The sequence below is a fragment of the Protopterus annectens genome, chromosome 14.part0, assembly GCF_019279795.1.
Source record: "Protopterus annectens isolate FY-2018-M chromosome 14.part0, PAN1.0, whole genome shotgun sequence".
Classification (NCBI taxonomy): domain Eukaryota; kingdom Metazoa; phylum Chordata; order Ceratodontiformes; family Protopteridae; genus Protopterus; species Protopterus annectens.
Genome location: NC_056748.1, coordinates 313,469,454 through 313,486,882, shown reverse-complemented (window position 1 = coordinate 313,486,882; position 17,429 = coordinate 313,469,454). Strand labels below are relative to the sequence as shown.

At 40.2% G+C, this 17,429-nt stretch overlaps 1 protein-coding gene across 3 annotated transcripts in view; it reads right to left on the bottom strand.

The window, feature by feature from the left end:
- CCHR14.PART0H10orf88 (chromosome chr14.part0 C10orf88 homolog) overlaps nucleotides 1-17,429 on the bottom strand; it is a 495,917-nt gene that overhangs the window by 414,533 nt on the left and 63,955 nt on the right. For all 3 annotated transcript variants that reach the window (XM_044056034.1, XM_044056036.1, XM_044056035.1), the window contains one exon: nucleotides 15,754-15,957. In XM_044056034.1, the coding sequence (XP_043911969.1) occupies nucleotides 15,754-15,957 (204 nt within the window). The remainder of the gene's footprint in view (nucleotides 1-15,753; nucleotides 15,958-17,429) is intronic.

Genomic DNA, 17,429 nt, shown 5'->3' with positions numbered 1-17,429 from the left:
GATTTATCTTGGGGGGCAGTGATGAACTTGTTTGGGACTACCCTAGAACCTAGGGACTGGTTCCACTGTCAGGTGTCTCCCACATCCTTCGAGCAATCAAATCCATTAATTCATCGAAGGGCGGGGTCACCCAAGAGGTAGAAGGTTGAGCCCCAAAAGCCTTCAGCAGCACCGACTCGTCCTCAGAGGGGGCTAGGGACTGCCAATCACCCCTCTGTTTCAAGATCTCCAGGATGTCTGCAAATGACACATCCTCCGAGGGTGATTTGGGGGACCCCTCTGCCTCATCCAAGTCGGTGTCAGACGTTAGAGATTCCTGTGGGGAATCTATGTGCCTCCTCTTGCACAACCGTTTCCTTGGGACCTCATCAGAGGGGGCTTCTGGTGAGGCCTCCAAGGAACGGGGAACCCTCTGGGGGTGGCTGAAGCAATTGGGCTCGATGCTTGGGATGGATCGTGGGAGCAGAAACAGAAAGTGGCCCTTTTGGGGAAGGAGAAGATTCCCCTGATGATGTGGTTGTCTGTGCAGACAATACCTTCCTCATAAGGTCAAAGGCCCCCGAACCCCTGGCCAAGGGATCCCCCGGTTCCGAAGAACACGGAAGCATCCCAGAACCAGGTGCTGTGGGCTCCGACCCCGAGGACGGAGCCGAACCAGTCTGTGCAGAGGCCCCGAGAGGGAGAGTCGGCACCGACAGGTCGGTACGACTCTCGGTCCCGGAACAGAGCAAAGACAGTCGGCTCCGCGACTCCCCTAACGGTTCCGAAGGAGTCGAAGTCAAAGGTGTCGATCGTGCAATGGACGGTTTCGGCACAGAGGGCTCCACTATCATCAGGTCATCTTCTCCCGGCTCCGAGATCTGGATGGGTCTCGAAGTAGGACCCGTTGGAGATATGGGGAGGCCTTCTAGTTTCGACACCAACTGGGAGGAAACTGCAATCAACTTGGAAAGGTCCATGTTTTCTATGAGTTTCTGCACGACACGATCCACATCTGTGTCAGACAAGGGTCTGGAAGAACGTGTCGAAGGAGCCGAAGACGGCACCGACCGAAGAATGGACGGTGGTGGCAGTTCCGACACCGGTTCCAATATCTGGGGCTCAGGAAAAGATAAATGTTCAACGCTCGGCCCCGAGATCTGTGGAACCGGCGAACGAACCCGAGAAGATGAACTCGGTGCCGATGACATGGGCTCCGACATCTTCGACCCCTTCGAGGATTTAGAAGCCTGATCCGACTTGTCCAAAGCCTCTTAAAAGGCAGGCTTCAGCAATCCTCTATGAGCTTCCTGCGTCTATCTGTCATAACCTTCCCTCTAAAGGAATGGCAAATAGAGCAATCCTCTTGGAGATGGAGAGGGCCAAGACAGTAGACGCAGGAAGCATGATTGTCAGTAATGGACATTTTCTGCCCACACTGACATCTTTTAAAGCCAGATTTAGCTTTTTCTGACATAGTACAATAATAATAACAATAACTATGAGAATAGAAAAAATACTAATCCTATAACAATATATGTATATGTAAAAGGTTATATACAGAAGACACTCACAAAAAAACCACACCCAAGAAAAAGGGTTAGGCCACAAAGGGTGCCTGAAGAAGAAATAGTAACAACTCAATTCTCTATCTGGTCCGAGCTCTCCTCGATCCGATCTGTTGCAGCAGCAAACTAGATCTGAGTAATGGCAGGGAGGATTGTGGGATATGGGCTGTTCTCGAGCTTCTCTGAGATTCAGAGCTTTGCAATTCGGCCGACTCGGAGCCGAGGATCGGCTCCGAACCCGTGTGTAAGAACAAACGGCAAGATTGAACACTCTTACATTTAATATTTATAAACTATCCATGATGTTGTGCCTTTGCACCCAGAATACTTTTGGCTTTTCCCAGAATTCTTGTATAAAGTGCAGTAACAACAGGAATACATTTGCCAGAAGCTTTCATAAGCAAGATATTTTTCAGTAATGTGCAATGAAAGACAGACAAAACAAATGAACTGGAAAAATCCCAAAAGATAAATAGCAAATAAAATTAATGTATGAAAACACTTATTTACCAGAAAGGGTTCCAGCACACAAAATATACACAGCAAAAAGATTTAAACTAATACAAACAAAAGATCCACCTTTTTACATTGCCTAATGGGACTAACCCAGTCAACAAGTGCAAATAAACAAACTTATTATACATTATCTAGAAAGAAAGGGTATCACAAAGATACACAGCAATGATTCTTGGGCAAAACATAATACAAAACTAACAAGACTGGGGACGGAGCCTGGATGGCCAGCTGAGAGCAGTGGATTTTGAGAGCTCCACAAACTAGTATAATAAAACAGGAAAATGTTATTATTTTCAAGTTTAAAAACATCAGAAATCTATAGAAAAACTACTAAACTACATAAATATTAATTTTGGTGGAGATATACAAAAAATTTTTTGTCAAGTAACTTGGAGATATATTGAGTAACTGAAAATGAACAACTCAAGGAATTCTCACCCAGATGCTGCTTTGAAAAAAGAACTGCAATTAATGACATCTACCTTACAGGCATCATCTTTGAAGATGGATGGCTTTAAAAATGACTTGGAAAACCTCAAATTAAATTCTCAGAAACAGACTGATAATCTTAAGGAACTATTACAGCAACACCAGACAAAAATAACAACTATAAAGACTTCTCCAAATGACACTGCAGGGAGACTCAGAGGAAGAATTCCAAAAAGAATTTCTGCTTCAACAGAATACATGACTGCTTAACAAAATAGATGACTTAGAAAACAGGGAAAGGAGAAACAACATAAGGATCTTTGGTCTGCCTGAACACACTGAAGGTGAAGACATTATTTCATTCTTAACCTGGATTTCTGAATTTTTAGACTTGAATGAGGGACTTTCATTTGGAATTGAAAGGGAGCATAGAGCACTGAGGAAACCTGCTTCTAACTCAACAAATACTCCACCCAGATCCATATTTATAAAATGTCTTTCATTTCTGGACAAGAAACTCATATTAAAATCTGCTTGGAGAAAATCACCCTTAAAATACAATCAAAGCCTGATAACGTTTGACAATGATTATTCTTCCAGAATACTAGAACAAAGGAAAAATGGCTGGCCAATAATAAAACTGTTGAAACAAAACAACATTAAAGCACAGCTGGCCTTTCCAGCCAAGATAAAAATACTTTCTGCCAATGAGATGAGAACCTTTAACGACTTAGAAGAAGCTACTATATTCATCAAAAATAACAACATAGTGCCTATCCCAGAAGAAATGGAATGGATGGCCCCTACTCTTAAAAGGATAAAAGAAACAAATCTTTGGACTGATGCTAGAAAGAAGAAGCAAAAAACTGATTCCAATATACCTGCCCCAAAAAATAACTCTTACAACTGCATCTCTCAAAGTATGAACACCACTAGTCATCTGATTTTATTTAAAAAAAGGAGGGATTCTTAAACAATTGAGAAACAGTAATGATTTATTCAGAATGTTCAAAAAGAGTCCAATAATTCTTCGCAAACAAAGGTAGGTCAAGACGGGTTACTATTTACATTATATATAAGCCAAACAAAGCAGCGAACAATACAAACATAGAAGTTTCTATTCCCCTACTTGAACTCAATGAATACTTATTTTGTTCATTTTTCATTGATTTTACTTATAATAATTTGAGTAATTAACTAATTCAACAAGGTACCATTCATCAAAGTTCAGACTCAAATGTAACAAATTATCATATAAAATAGCAGTAATAGTAGAGTGTTATGAAAAAAAACGCTGTCATGGAGACTAATGACTTCTTCAGTTAAAGTACGATTTAGAAATGTCATGTATATCCTGGTTAAATAATAGTAGCAAGCTCTTAGTACAAATGTCATCATTATAATGTCTAAATATAGTTAATATCAATTATGGCAGGTATTACAGCTACAAGTGCCGTTTGATCAATCCTGATATGGTGTGCATGGATGCAGCTGTGTCTGGCAGCTGGTACAAATGTCATTATTATTCTGTCTAAACATAGTTAATATCGGTTATGGCAGGTATCATAGCTTCGAGTGTTGTTTGATCAATCCTGATATGGTGTGCATGGATGTAGCAGTGTCTGGCAGCTAGTACAAATGTCATTATTATTGTCTAAACAATTAATATCAATTATGGCAGATATCATAGCTTTCAGTGCTGTTTGATTAAGCCTGACATGGTGTATTGGGTGCAGCTATGTCTGGCAGCTGTTATATGTTGCAGTTTTCGTTTGGCAGAGAATGGTTTGTTTGTACGTCTGCTAAGTGAGAGGTGGGAGGGCTGGAGGAGTGCGTTGTCTCTTGTTGTGGTGGCTTGTTGGGAGTTTTTTTTTTTTTTGTTGATCTGTTTGCTCTCTGTTCTTTTCTTGGCTGCTGCCTCGCTGAAAGGGAGGGAATTTAGGCTTGAAGTTGTAGTGAAGGGAAGCTTTGCTTCAGGTGCATCGTGAGCCTCTGGTAAGAAGTACACTGACACACTAACAGAAACAGACACTCCCAGGTTGCTATGGTAAAGAAAAAGAGAGTGACAATAATACTTAACAGTTTGTGGGCTCTCAAATAACTAATCAACAGCCAAAAAAAAAATAGTTATGTAATGTATGATTTTGGTAAATCTAGACATAAAACATATAATCATCGCATAAGATGAAGCAGTCTGTTAAATTTTGATATTAAAGACTGGATTTAATAACATGAGAGTGTGTACAACAACAATGCTGTCTTAACTTGTCATAAACAACATACACTACATTGAACATCAAGGGGAAGCATGATGATTTTCTTATACAAGTAAATATGCATAACAAGTCATGTAATTGTTTTAACTTGAATTGTAGTTTTTGTAACCCATCTTGACCATATATAATACTTAAGCACTTACCAAGGTAACTAATGTTTTATACATGACATCAAACTGACAAAGATGTTCAAGAGAAACAATAGAAGCCTGAATTTGAAATGTCACAAAATGTAACAATCATATTCTGAACAAATAGTACTAAATTGACAATAGACACTCAGTTCAATAACATGATCTTGAGTATAATAACACTGTTTTAACTTGCATAAATAACATACACTATACTGATCAATGGGAAGCATGACAATTTTCTTATATAAGTAAATATGCATAACAAGTCATGTAATTACTTTAACTTGAATTGTAGTTTTTGTAACCCATCTTGACCATACATAATACTTAGGTTGTTACCAAGGTAACCGTTTTACATGTGACAAACCCACCTCCAACCCACCTCCATAGGTATCACAAGGGATAAGAAACTAAAAGTAATGCTACTCTACGCCAGAACTCTAAACCTCAAGATGCATGCACTCGAAACTCTCCTTAGCATGGAGAACATCGATATCTGTGCAGTAACAGAAACCTGGTTCAAGGCTCCCGAGAGCACCCCAGCACTACCAGATTATACCTCATACCACGCTTTTCGGCCCCAAAACTTGGACCGAACCACAAAAGGAGGGGGAGTATCAATATTAGTCAAAGATACCCACAACTCCAGGATGGTGACACAGCACGAAGCATCAGAGACTATCCATGTGCAACTAACAGTGGGTAAAACTGCCTTCCAGTTTATAGTCTGCTACAGACCACCCTCCCAAACCCAGGAACCCCACTCGGCCTTCCTGAGAACACTGGAAAATATGAAAGTCTCTCCAAACACCATTATATTGGGCGACTTCAACTACCCAAACATAGACTGGGAGCATTACTCTAGCTCAAACACCCTAGCCCAAAGGTTCCTAGAATTTATAAACTCAAATGCTATGGAACAACTTGTTACCACTCCCACAAGAGGAGAAAACATACTGGACCTGATCATCACCAACATGGGGACTCTATGCTCCAGACCAGAAGTGTATCCCTCACTGGTAAGATCAGACCATAAACTAATCTCACTGGATATTCACATCCCAACCCCACCCCCTGCCCAGAAAACCACAGTGAAAAACTTCTCTAAAGCAAATTTCACACTCCTCAAAACCGAGGTGGAATCCTTCAAAGCCCCCGGGCCTGTGGAAAATACGGCCCAGACCACAGAATCCTTTATAAACACATTCTATGAACACCTTCAGGAATGCATGGATCATGCAATCCCAAATAAAACCAAGACCCAATCCTCCAAAGGCAGACGTCTTGTCTGGTGGACCCCAGCCATAAACAAACTATACAATAGAAGGAGGAAGCTACTACGTGATAGAGCAAAATCCCAAAAAGGGAAGGCATCTCTGATCAGTATTAGCAAAAAACTAAGGGCACTCATAAAATCGTCTAAGGCCAGCTTTGAGAGAAAAATTGCACAGGACACTAAGGATAATCACAAGGCTTTCTTTAGTTATGTTAGGAACCTGGGTGGGAATTCCCAGATATGCTCAGAATTAGTCCAAAATGACAAAATACACCGAACCCACAGACATTGCCAACATCCTAGCCGACAGGTTCAGCGCAAACTCCCCCCCCCGCGCAAACATCTTACCCCCTCCCCACCAAAAGGGCAAATATCTATCCCAGCAGAGTGCTGCCCCCCTGACATCTCAGATGCTCAGGTAAGAGCCACCCTCTCCAAAGCAAAAAACACACCAGACTGTGTCCCGGGCTGCGTCCCACATGAACTCCAAGAAGAGCTAAACCCAAACATAAAACTACTGTTCAATCTCAGCCTTACTACAGGATATGTACCCAAAGAGTGGCGTACAGCAACAGTGGTCCCTCTCCACAAAGGTGGTGCCTCAACGGATCCTGGAAACTATTGCCCCATAAGCCTGACTAGCTTGATCTGCAAAGCTATGGAAAGGATCATCATGGACCTCATAAATAAAGATATTGGGGATCTACAGGCACTGGATCCTACCCAGTTCGGCTTTAAAGGCAGATCCTGCCTCTTAAACCTGGTAGATTTCTTTGAAACAGTCACCAAGGCCATTGATGAGGGGAAGGTGGTCCACACAGCCTACCTGGTCCTCGCAAAAGCCTTCGATACAATACCCCACTCGGGCATTATAGATAAGCTCACCAGCTTAAATATAAACCCCTATGTCACTAGATGGGTTGCAGACTGGCTCAAGGACAGAACCCACATGGTTAGAATTGCTGGAGTTATGTCAGACTCCAAACCAGTTACAAGTGGCGTCCCACAAGGCTCAGTCCTGTGACCTCTCTTGTTCGGTATATATTTCTCGGAGGTACAGGCCAACACGGAAGGGCTGTGGCTTACCAAGTTCGCAGATGACTGCAAACTGGGCGCCATAATCGACTCTCCAGCCGTCACAAGTATCCTCCAAAAGGGCCTCATAGAAACAGACAACTGGTGCCAGAGCCATGGCCTCAACCTAAACGCCAAAAAGTGTATAGTCATCCCCTTTGGCAAAAACAAAGTGCCCACAAATTACCAAATAGCTGGTAATCCATTAAGTACAGAAGAAGTAATTAGGGACCTAAGGACCCAAGTTGATAGCAATCTCTCATTTGACAACCACGTGGCCAAAGTGGTTAGAAAAACATTTTATATAGCCCACCTAATCATGAAGGGATTCACATCTTGATCAGGGGAGGTCATCCTGCCTCTTTACTCATCCCTCATCAGGCCTATAATGGAGTACAATGCCCCTTTGGGGATGTACCTTACCAGACACCTGCAGCAACTGGAAAGACCCCAAAAGTACCTCACCAAGAAGATCAAAGGGCTCAAACAGATGCCATATGCTGCCTGGTTAAAGAAACTCCAGCTCTACTCAGTGGCATACCACCTGCTCAGAGGCGATCTGTGCCTGACGTATAAAGCCATGTCCAACCCGGAATTAATGGACATGCTGCACCTCAGAAAATCCAAATCCCATCGAGCTACGCACTCGAGAGACTTGAACCTCAGCACTGAAATAAATAGGACATGCTGGAGGGACAGATTCATAACCCAGAGGCTCCCTTCATTCTGGAATAAAATCCCAGTCCAGGTTAGGCAGAGTCCCTCATTGACTCTCTTCAAGAGGAATCTTGATGAGTGGATGGGAGATCGTAGGTTTACCCCGGGTATCACTTCTGCGTCACTGTTGGACAAAGGCACAGTATACTAACCTCGAAAAAGGGCATAGCAAAATTAATTTAAAATGGGTGGCGAAAGCCAAAGACACTCTGACTAGGCTTATAAATGCCCTAGGGCAGACAGCCTAGTATGAACCTATGAACATCAAACTGACTAAGTTGTTCAAGGGAAACAATAGAAGCCTGAACTAGGAATGTCACAGAATGTAACAATCACATTCTGAACAAATAGTATTAAATTGACAATAATCATTCAGTTTAACCTTTGCTGATTATACAAAATAGAATTTGCCATTTCAATCTAAAAACTTTCAGTATATGCCACAAAATGACAATATATGAATACGGAAAGGGAACTTATCATTAATCACAATAAGTGAATTTGTTTTTAACGTATTAGTTCACTCATTTTATAATAAGAAACGATATGAAAACCCTTATGTGTGGGAAATGGGGGGGATGCACTGATAATTAAAATATACCAACTTTCATCAATGTTTATATAAAACAAACTTGATGCTTTAAGTAAGTTAGCAACAAAGTGATTACTTAAATGCTGGCAAACAATGAAATATAACTTCTGATATATCCAGTAAAATACTTTGTATTATAAACATTAGGTATAAATATTATTGCCAACTTTTTAGATTAATACGTTTTGAAAGACCTCTTCAATAAGGGTGAATACGTTAAATAACTGTGTGCTATAATCCTTTAATGAGGTTTTATATACGATACATCCTACTTTACTATGATTGAATTGCTTATGTATCTTTCATGTAAATATTAATTGCTTATACAATAAGTAGACATTTATACTGATTAGAATTCTGTCTAATCTACAATAGCAATATATCTGTTCAAAATAATATAAATATTGCTTATTCGTATTACAAATATTCTCCATATGATAATTCAATTTATGGAGCTCAGATGTTCTGGATTATCAAGGTATGAGTGGTAATCTGATGGACTTAAGTTTAGCCATCAGATTAGGAATGATTTTCATTCCCTTGGCTTGTGCAGATCTTAAGTTTTGTTAACATTTATTAATTTAAATTTATTTCACAAAAACATTTTTAAATAGTGTATATAGTTATTTAAGATGTTATATACAAATACTATGGAATTTATTTAACTGTATTTGAAAAAAAAATTTTTTTGGGAGGAAAAAAAGTGACTAGATTAAAAATACAAACTAGACTATCATCTGAAGAAGGTACAAATCATTCAACAACGAAACTCTCCACACTGATCCTATTACACAAAATGAATGTCCCACCAAATGAAGGTCAGCAAATCTAGATACCAAAGTCTGCAATCAAACAAGTATGCCACCACACCAGAATTGAAACAAAAAGAAACTATCCTGCAAATAGAGGAAATATGGATGAAAGTGAAGTACCAGCAACACAGCAGAAGATTCAGTAATACTCTGGCAGTAAGATTACCATAAGGGGTGGAGGCCAAAGTCCCTCCCTTCCCTCTTTCACTGCTAGTCTCTGTTGTATAAGCTATTCATGTGTTCTTCCCACCCATGGTCTTCCACAGATCTATGATACTCAGTGCCCACTCCGTAAACCAGTACTGCTCTTGAGTAAGCCTCCTTTACTAAATACAGTCTCCTAACTGATTTTCCTAGTGCTCAGCAAAGCCTGGAGTCCTTGCGTACATTCCATAAGTTTTTTTTATTTATATCCAGTGCCATTTTTTGTAAAAAAATATATATCTATATAAAATTGCTCCTCCTCTCACTGTTACTACTGTTAAGGCTGCCTTGAAATCACCTTCAGCAAAAGATTCCCAGATAGCTGTTTAATTGGTTTCTGGCAACATTGCACTTTTAGGTCTTTTACTCTCTTCTACTGTGCTTTTAAACTAGGATAATTAAGTTTGTTTTGTAGCAGGAAGTATTTGCTTGGTCTTTCTGATTTGGGAAATATACAAAGGGACTCCTAGTGTAGTCATTTTACTGGCCATACGGCTCTAATTATTTTTCTGTGCAGCTATAAATTTTGCATGTTTGCGTGGGTTAGCTGTGCCCTGTACAGTAGCAAACACTTAGAAAGCAATTTTTTCTGAAGAATGGCCCATACAACTATACCCAGTAAAGCAGCAACATAAAGCAAATACCTTGCACAAAGACTAGATAGAGCTTGTTGAGCTCTGAATGCCAATACCCACAGATTTAGTAGAATTCGGTACTGTTTAAATATTAGTTAGTAGAATTTAGTACCGTTAAGCATGATTTGCCACAATAACACACCCTTAGTCTGCACCAACAAAGCACCCTTAATAGTCTTCTAACTCCAATACACTACCCCCCTGTAGCTCACCAATCAAAGGACTGGACAGTATGGCTATGCAATTTCCTAACTTCTCTGTAGCCAGCTTAATGGATATGGGCATTTTGAGACATGCAGCAACTGTCGTAGACAAACATTTAATTCTTAAAGAAGCGGAGACAGTATGCGACGGGTCTACGTACTCAAGGACAATGGAGGCTAAACTACTACACATGCGCACATGAGGTTGTCAAAACCCCACACCCAGCACCCACCTCACACAGCACACAACCTACAGCAAGACTAACGTATGCTGAGGTACTGAAAAAACAACCTTCCTAAACAAAGATCGCCTAGACTGTACATTGTAAAAACCTCTGCCTCAGGAAGTCCAAGAGCACTCAGAAAAAACACCACCTAACATCACACACATTATCACTTTCAGTAAAACCCCACACAACACTAAGCCCCCTAAGGCAAGCAAACTCATTTCCCAGGACTCTCGTCATGGGGAACTCCATTCTAAGATATACTAATGGCCCTCTAACCAGGCTGAACAAGAAGAAGGTAATAGTTAGTTGCCAGGAACTGCCAAATCACACATGCACTCAAGTCAATATGCCACAGGTACCAGTATGATTCCATAGTCCGTGTAGGTATAAATGACCTGAGATGTGCCTCCCTAGACAATATGAACAGAGACATTATGGAGCTTTCAAACTGTCTCTCTCAAGCTGGAATAAGGACCTAGCACTGAGCATCATATTGTCATCACCAAGGATGATGCCACAATATGAGCAAAAATGATTAATTTCAATAACTTTATGTCTTTCTGCTGTCACTCCAAGAGAAGCCAGTATCTGTCGGCTTGGGACAACACGGTTAACAGACCTCCTTTCTTTGCCAAGGATGGTCGGCAACTTTCCCCTGTAGTCCTTCAAATACTGGCTAAAACTTCATCCAACCCACAGTGCCTTTTTTAGGCAATACCAAATTGACAAATCTACAGACACAGTAAAATCAACTCAACTAAACCGCAAGGTGTTACTGCTCAATGCTGGGAGTCTAAATAAAAAAAAAAAGTTCACTTCCTCAAAGCCCTTCTCACACTTGAGAATATCAACATCTGTGCAGTTACCGGGACATGGTTTAAAGCAGTAGACAGTACCCCAGTAGTGCAAAGTTTCAGTGCCTTCCAGACTTTTTGACCAGTAGCTGCAGAGGTTAAGGCTAGAAGTAGAGGTGTCGCAATATACATCAATAACACGCATACTTCCAGGGTGGCCAAACAATATGATGTGCTGTTCCTCCATGTGTACATCACCACAGACAAAATCCAGTACAATATCCAAAGATGCCTATGGGTCACCCTCCATGTCCAAAGAAGCTCGCAATTCGTATTTGGAACTAGTGATGATGTTTACGATCCAACACAACACCCTACTCAGGGGAGACTTTAAATTAGCCCTGTACAGACTGAGAATCCCACACCACCTCAAAATTTACAGGCACAAAGATTCCTGGACTTCATAAATACAAACACCCTTGACCAAATAATGAGTACGCCCACTAAAGGCTCCAACATACTAGGCCTTGGGTTCACAAATATGGGAGAATGCTGCACCCCCCCCCCCCCAAATATCTCATCCTCCCTGGTAAGGTCCGATCATAAAGCGGTCTCCTTCAAAATAAATTCCATAATCCCACTAAAATCAATAACAGCTAGGAACTATTCCAAGGCAAATTACCTTTTATTAACGATGGTTCGTCCAAATTCAATGTCCCTCCAAACCCCCAAGAACACAGTAACCTATGCTGAATTGCTCTCAGAAACTCTGTACAATCATGTCAGTGGCTGCATAGAGGCTGCTGAACCTACCCACAAGTCCAGGACTAGCCCCAGAAGCAATCTGCATTGGTAGCATCCAAAATTAAATAGGAAATACAACAAGAGGAAAGCAATTATAGCAAAATTCAGGAAGGGTAATTCGCTCATCAAACTAAACAGGCAACTAAGAGGGTTAATTGGGTCAGTTAAAGAAAATTTTGAAGTTAAGATGGCCTCCCAGGTGAAATATAACCATAAGGACCTCTTCACCATTGTCTGAAACCTTAAAGGCAGGATATAGCAATCTGCTGAACTGATGGTTAATGGTGTCACATTCACAGAGCCTGGCAATATGGCAAACATGTTAGTGGACAAATTCACTTCCACCTTTACCCCTCCATACCCAAACCATCACCAAAAAAATAACCTCTGACTATAATTAGGGAGCAAGTACTAGCTGTGCTCACTAAAGCCAAGAACATGGCTTTGAGGGGCCCCCAATAACAATCCAAGATGCCTTCTGAACAATCTAAAATATAACTTTTAAAGACCCCTGGAGTAATTACTTCACTATAGTCTTAAAACAGGCTTTGTGCCACAAGTGAATGGAGGACGGAGATGGTCATTCCTCCTTCATAAGGGAAAACCTTAAACAGATCCTGGAAACTACACACCCATTAGTCTGACTAGTGTTATTTGAAAATTCAAGAAAATAATTATCATGGAAATCATCAATAAGTACATAAGAGACCTCCAGAAAACATATCCATCCTAGTTTGGGTTTGTCAAAGGAAGGTCATGCTTAATGAATCTAGTGGACTTCTTTGAAAAGGTCTCTAAGGCAATGGATGAGGGTAAACCATGAATACTGCCTACCTAGACCTGGTTAAAACATTTGCTACAATACTCACTCCAGAATTGTTAAACTTACAAACTAGGTATTAACTACCAGGATTCTGTGCCAGGCCCACTCCTCTTTAGCATCTACTTCCCAGATGTCAAAGCCAATGTCAAAAGCCTCTGGCTGACCAAATTCGCAGATAACTTCAAACTGGGAGCAGTCACTGAATCACCCCCAAGACGAAAACACCCTTCAGAAGGTCTAACTCAGACAAAACTTTGGTTCCAAAGCTATGGCTTAAAACTCAACACCAAACAATGCATTATAGTACCTTCTGGAAAGTCGAGCACCCTGGGTAACGATGTCATTAATAAAATACCCCTAAAAGTTCTTAAGTTGATTCATTAGTCAGGGATCTAAAAACTTATGCAGACAGTAGCTTAGCCTTCAATTAACATACGTTTAAAGTAGCAATAAATCCTTCTGTGTTGCTCAACTTATAAGCAAGGGTATGGCATATAGGTCCACAGAGGTCATCATACCACTGTACTTAGCTCTAATCAGATCGAGAGTATAATGCCACACCTTCAGTATGTACCCGACCAGCCACATGCAACAACTGAAACGTCCAAAAAGGTTCCTAACAAAAAGAATACAGGGAGCGAACACAATGTCCTGTGCTGATCATTTCAAATCTCTGCACCTTTACTCAGCATCATACAGACTTCTGAAAGGTGATCCTTGCCTGGCATACAAGACATCTTTGGACCCGGTTTTGATAAATCTTTTACAAATCTGCAAAACATACAGCATCAGAACTACTAGATTAAAAGACCTACATTTAGCTTGTGCCATAATTAGGACATGCTGGACAGACAATTATGTGCAGGCTCCTCATCCATTTGAAGCAGAGCTCCTCCCTATCCCTATTTAAATGCAACCTGGACCAATGGATGGGTAACTGGAAATTCAACCCTGGTCTGCTGTCTATGTCTCTGATGGACACAGGCAGTCAGAAAATAACCCCTATATAAATCAAATTTGTGGGTCACACTTGGTTTGCATAGTTAGGATTATAAAGGCCCATAGTAGTTTTTGGCTTAGTATATACCTATGAATAAAGTTAATTATTGCACAGAAAAACCCACTACCAGAACTAATAAATTTCGACCAATACAGAGACAATAGCATATTCACTGAAAGAATATCAAACAGAAGTACACAACTGTTCCAACTAGCAAAAAGAGAAAGGTCTTCTGTTACCAGTCGTATCACTTGACACTGAACAAATAACGTAAGAAAACATTTTACATTCAATAATATTTAAGCTACAAAACTAAATCTTCAAATATTTTTATTTACACTTCAGAAACCACACAACACAAAGCATACTGGAAACAGCACAATTGACAAGAAAGAGGCCACAATTTACAGATAATTCCAATAACTAACAATACAGGATTATGTCAGATTTGCAATAACTAACAACAAAGGATGATAGAGTCTCCGATCATAACCAACTTATTTTGTGCTCAAGCTATGGACGCCAAGAAATTCACTTTGACCGCACAGCTTGGTATCCAAGTTGAGAACATATTAAGAAACTGGTTATGATCATGGAAACTCGATCAAAAGTCTTTGCAGAACATGGAGCTTTTTAAAAATAAAAAAAAGTGTAAGAGTACAAAGCATTTTTGTGGCTTTGAAAGCAGGTAAAACACTTCAGCACGGTCAAGCACAGAGCAGGTAAATAAAAGTCTCTCTCTAAAGAACAAAATACTTTACTAGCCGTTAGACACTTTGCTCTGCCCCACCATTTGTTTATGACTGTGGCAGATTAGATATCCAACAGCTTTTAAAACTATTTCCCTACTGTTATTTGCTGGCTGGCACCATCAGCTTTCAACCCCCAGCATGAGACCTGATTTTAACAGTGCTTAAGGATGCTTAACAAAAGCTAAGATAAGAAAGACGCTTAACAAGTTTTTGTATCTCTTGGGAGTGTAACTGCAGATTCTCCAGGCACTACAGGTAAATTCTATACTTCGTAAAAGTATACCATACGTAACACAGCATGTGCAACTGTCAATTTCTATAATAAATTGCATATGAAATTAATAAAAATATAGTTGCCCATTTTCAGCAGAGTAAAGTACAGAGTATAAACGGGACAAAATTTTACAGATCAGAGGAGATCGTAAAGAAAGCAAGCCATACAATGGAATTACTATTCACTAATGTTTGTCCATTATATCCAGAAATGTCTCAATACATGATAGAAAGCTTCAATACAAAAGAATTATGATCAGGTCTCTGACCATAACCAACTTATGTGTTCTTAAAATGGATGGCAATATTCATTTGTTATGTTTCTTCACTCACATGATGAATTTCTTGACATTCTGAAACACAAACTGGTTAGGATCAAACATGTGGTCATAATCCTCTATAACGCGAGGGTCAAACTGCCTCAGCATGGACTGTGACACAGTTGCACAGTAACATGCAGCATTGTCAAGCATTACTATTATTTAACTAATAAAATATAAATTAGTGCACAACACCCTAAGAATTCCCAAGCTATAAATAATCAATTTTAATCACTTCATGCAAGATAGCGTTTAAGAAAAGAAAGAAAATTAATAACTCAAACGACTCACTGTGCAATGACACTCACCTCACAGCACACGCTACACATTTGTACATTTTACCTTATTTTCAGAAAGTCCGTGTTTTCCCCTCTACTGGTACCACAATACTCCTGGTCTGCATAAACTTCCATGGTTCTTGCTTCACTTCGCACTTCAATACATACTATTTTCTCAGTACTGTTAGGATTACACTCCAAATACAGGACACAGGATTTGTTTTCATCAGTGCCTGGAGACTGTTCCAATATCACAAGTCTCTCGGTCCTGAAAAAATAATGAAGTAAAAATGTTCATGCACATCCGCTAATCCAAACAGTTAAGTCTGTAACATTTATATAGTAGACTTGTGCTGTCAGAAGGAAGCAAAAAGCAACAGGCAAGATGTTAAAACAGGAACACTTGGAAAAAGGACTACAGCCTGAATGCATATTGCTTGCTGCTTCTACCTCACTGCATCCCTTTCTTGATTCAGCCAGTAAGTACACAACGGTGATTTCACAAGGGGCTGTATCAAAACCTTATTCACTGGTTGCAATATCAACTCCAGCACATTCAGATGAAACTAAAACTCGTTTCTCAACTTCTCTGTGAAATACAAATACTTCCTTGCCCTTGGCAAATTATTTCAAAAGACTTTTGTAACCAAACAGAAAGGCCTTCCAAAGAACTGCTACAACAGTGCAGCCTTACCTAAGGGACCTGCTTTTACTAAACTAACAGGAAACCTGGCAATTACTTGTACTATACCAGATAATGACAAAGACAGTTATAAAAACTCAAGACACACAAGTACATTTTAATACCATTGGTGACCATCTTCCCAGACAATGCATGTGGTCAGTATACCCACATTTCCTGCCATATGGCTTGACACCTACCCTCTGGCTAAAATATTCAAATTACATCAACTGGCAACTGCAAGTATGGACTAATTAGGTGAACTCTAGGGACTTAAACCTTGTCACCACAATAAACAGAACATGTTGGAGGAATAGAGTCCTATCCCAGAGACTTCCCATACTCTGGAACAAACTACCTGTCTATATCAAACAAAGCTCCTCATTAGCACTCAAGAAAAATCTTGATGATTGGATGGGAAATAGGAAATACACCCTGGGGATAACCTCTGTGGCTCTGCTCTACAGGGGCACAGGAAAATAATGTTCTTGTGTGGCGAAAGCCAAGGTACCTTTTTGGCTAGGCTTATATAGGCCCTAGGGCCAACAGCCTAGTACCTACCTATGAAACTAATTAGAAATCTCAGTTGACAGGAAACTTTAAAGATACTCAAGTGTTCTGGTCAGGTAATTTCCCCACAATGTTGTACTCCAGTACTTGCATGTCAAGATTCCACAGATGGTGACCTGGATTCAGGAACAGATTCAGGAAGGGGGGTACATTTTCCCACCTCTTGGTGGGAGGGAGACCAACCTAGATAAACACAAAAGCATCACTTTGGAGGTCAGAGTAGCTTCTACAACCAACAACTAGAGGAGGGGTTGATATCAATGTGTATTAAATAGGAGCATACACAAAAATGTGCAATGTTGTGATGGCATTACATGTCACCATTAAGGAGGAAAAAAGTGTCACAAATGAGATGACTTCAATGGGCAGTAATAATAAATCTATACTTTCTAATTTTCAAACATTAGCATTTGGCAGTTAATTACTAGACACAAATACTAGACATATATGAGGGGTACTACACCTACACCCTCATTATTTGGGAGTAT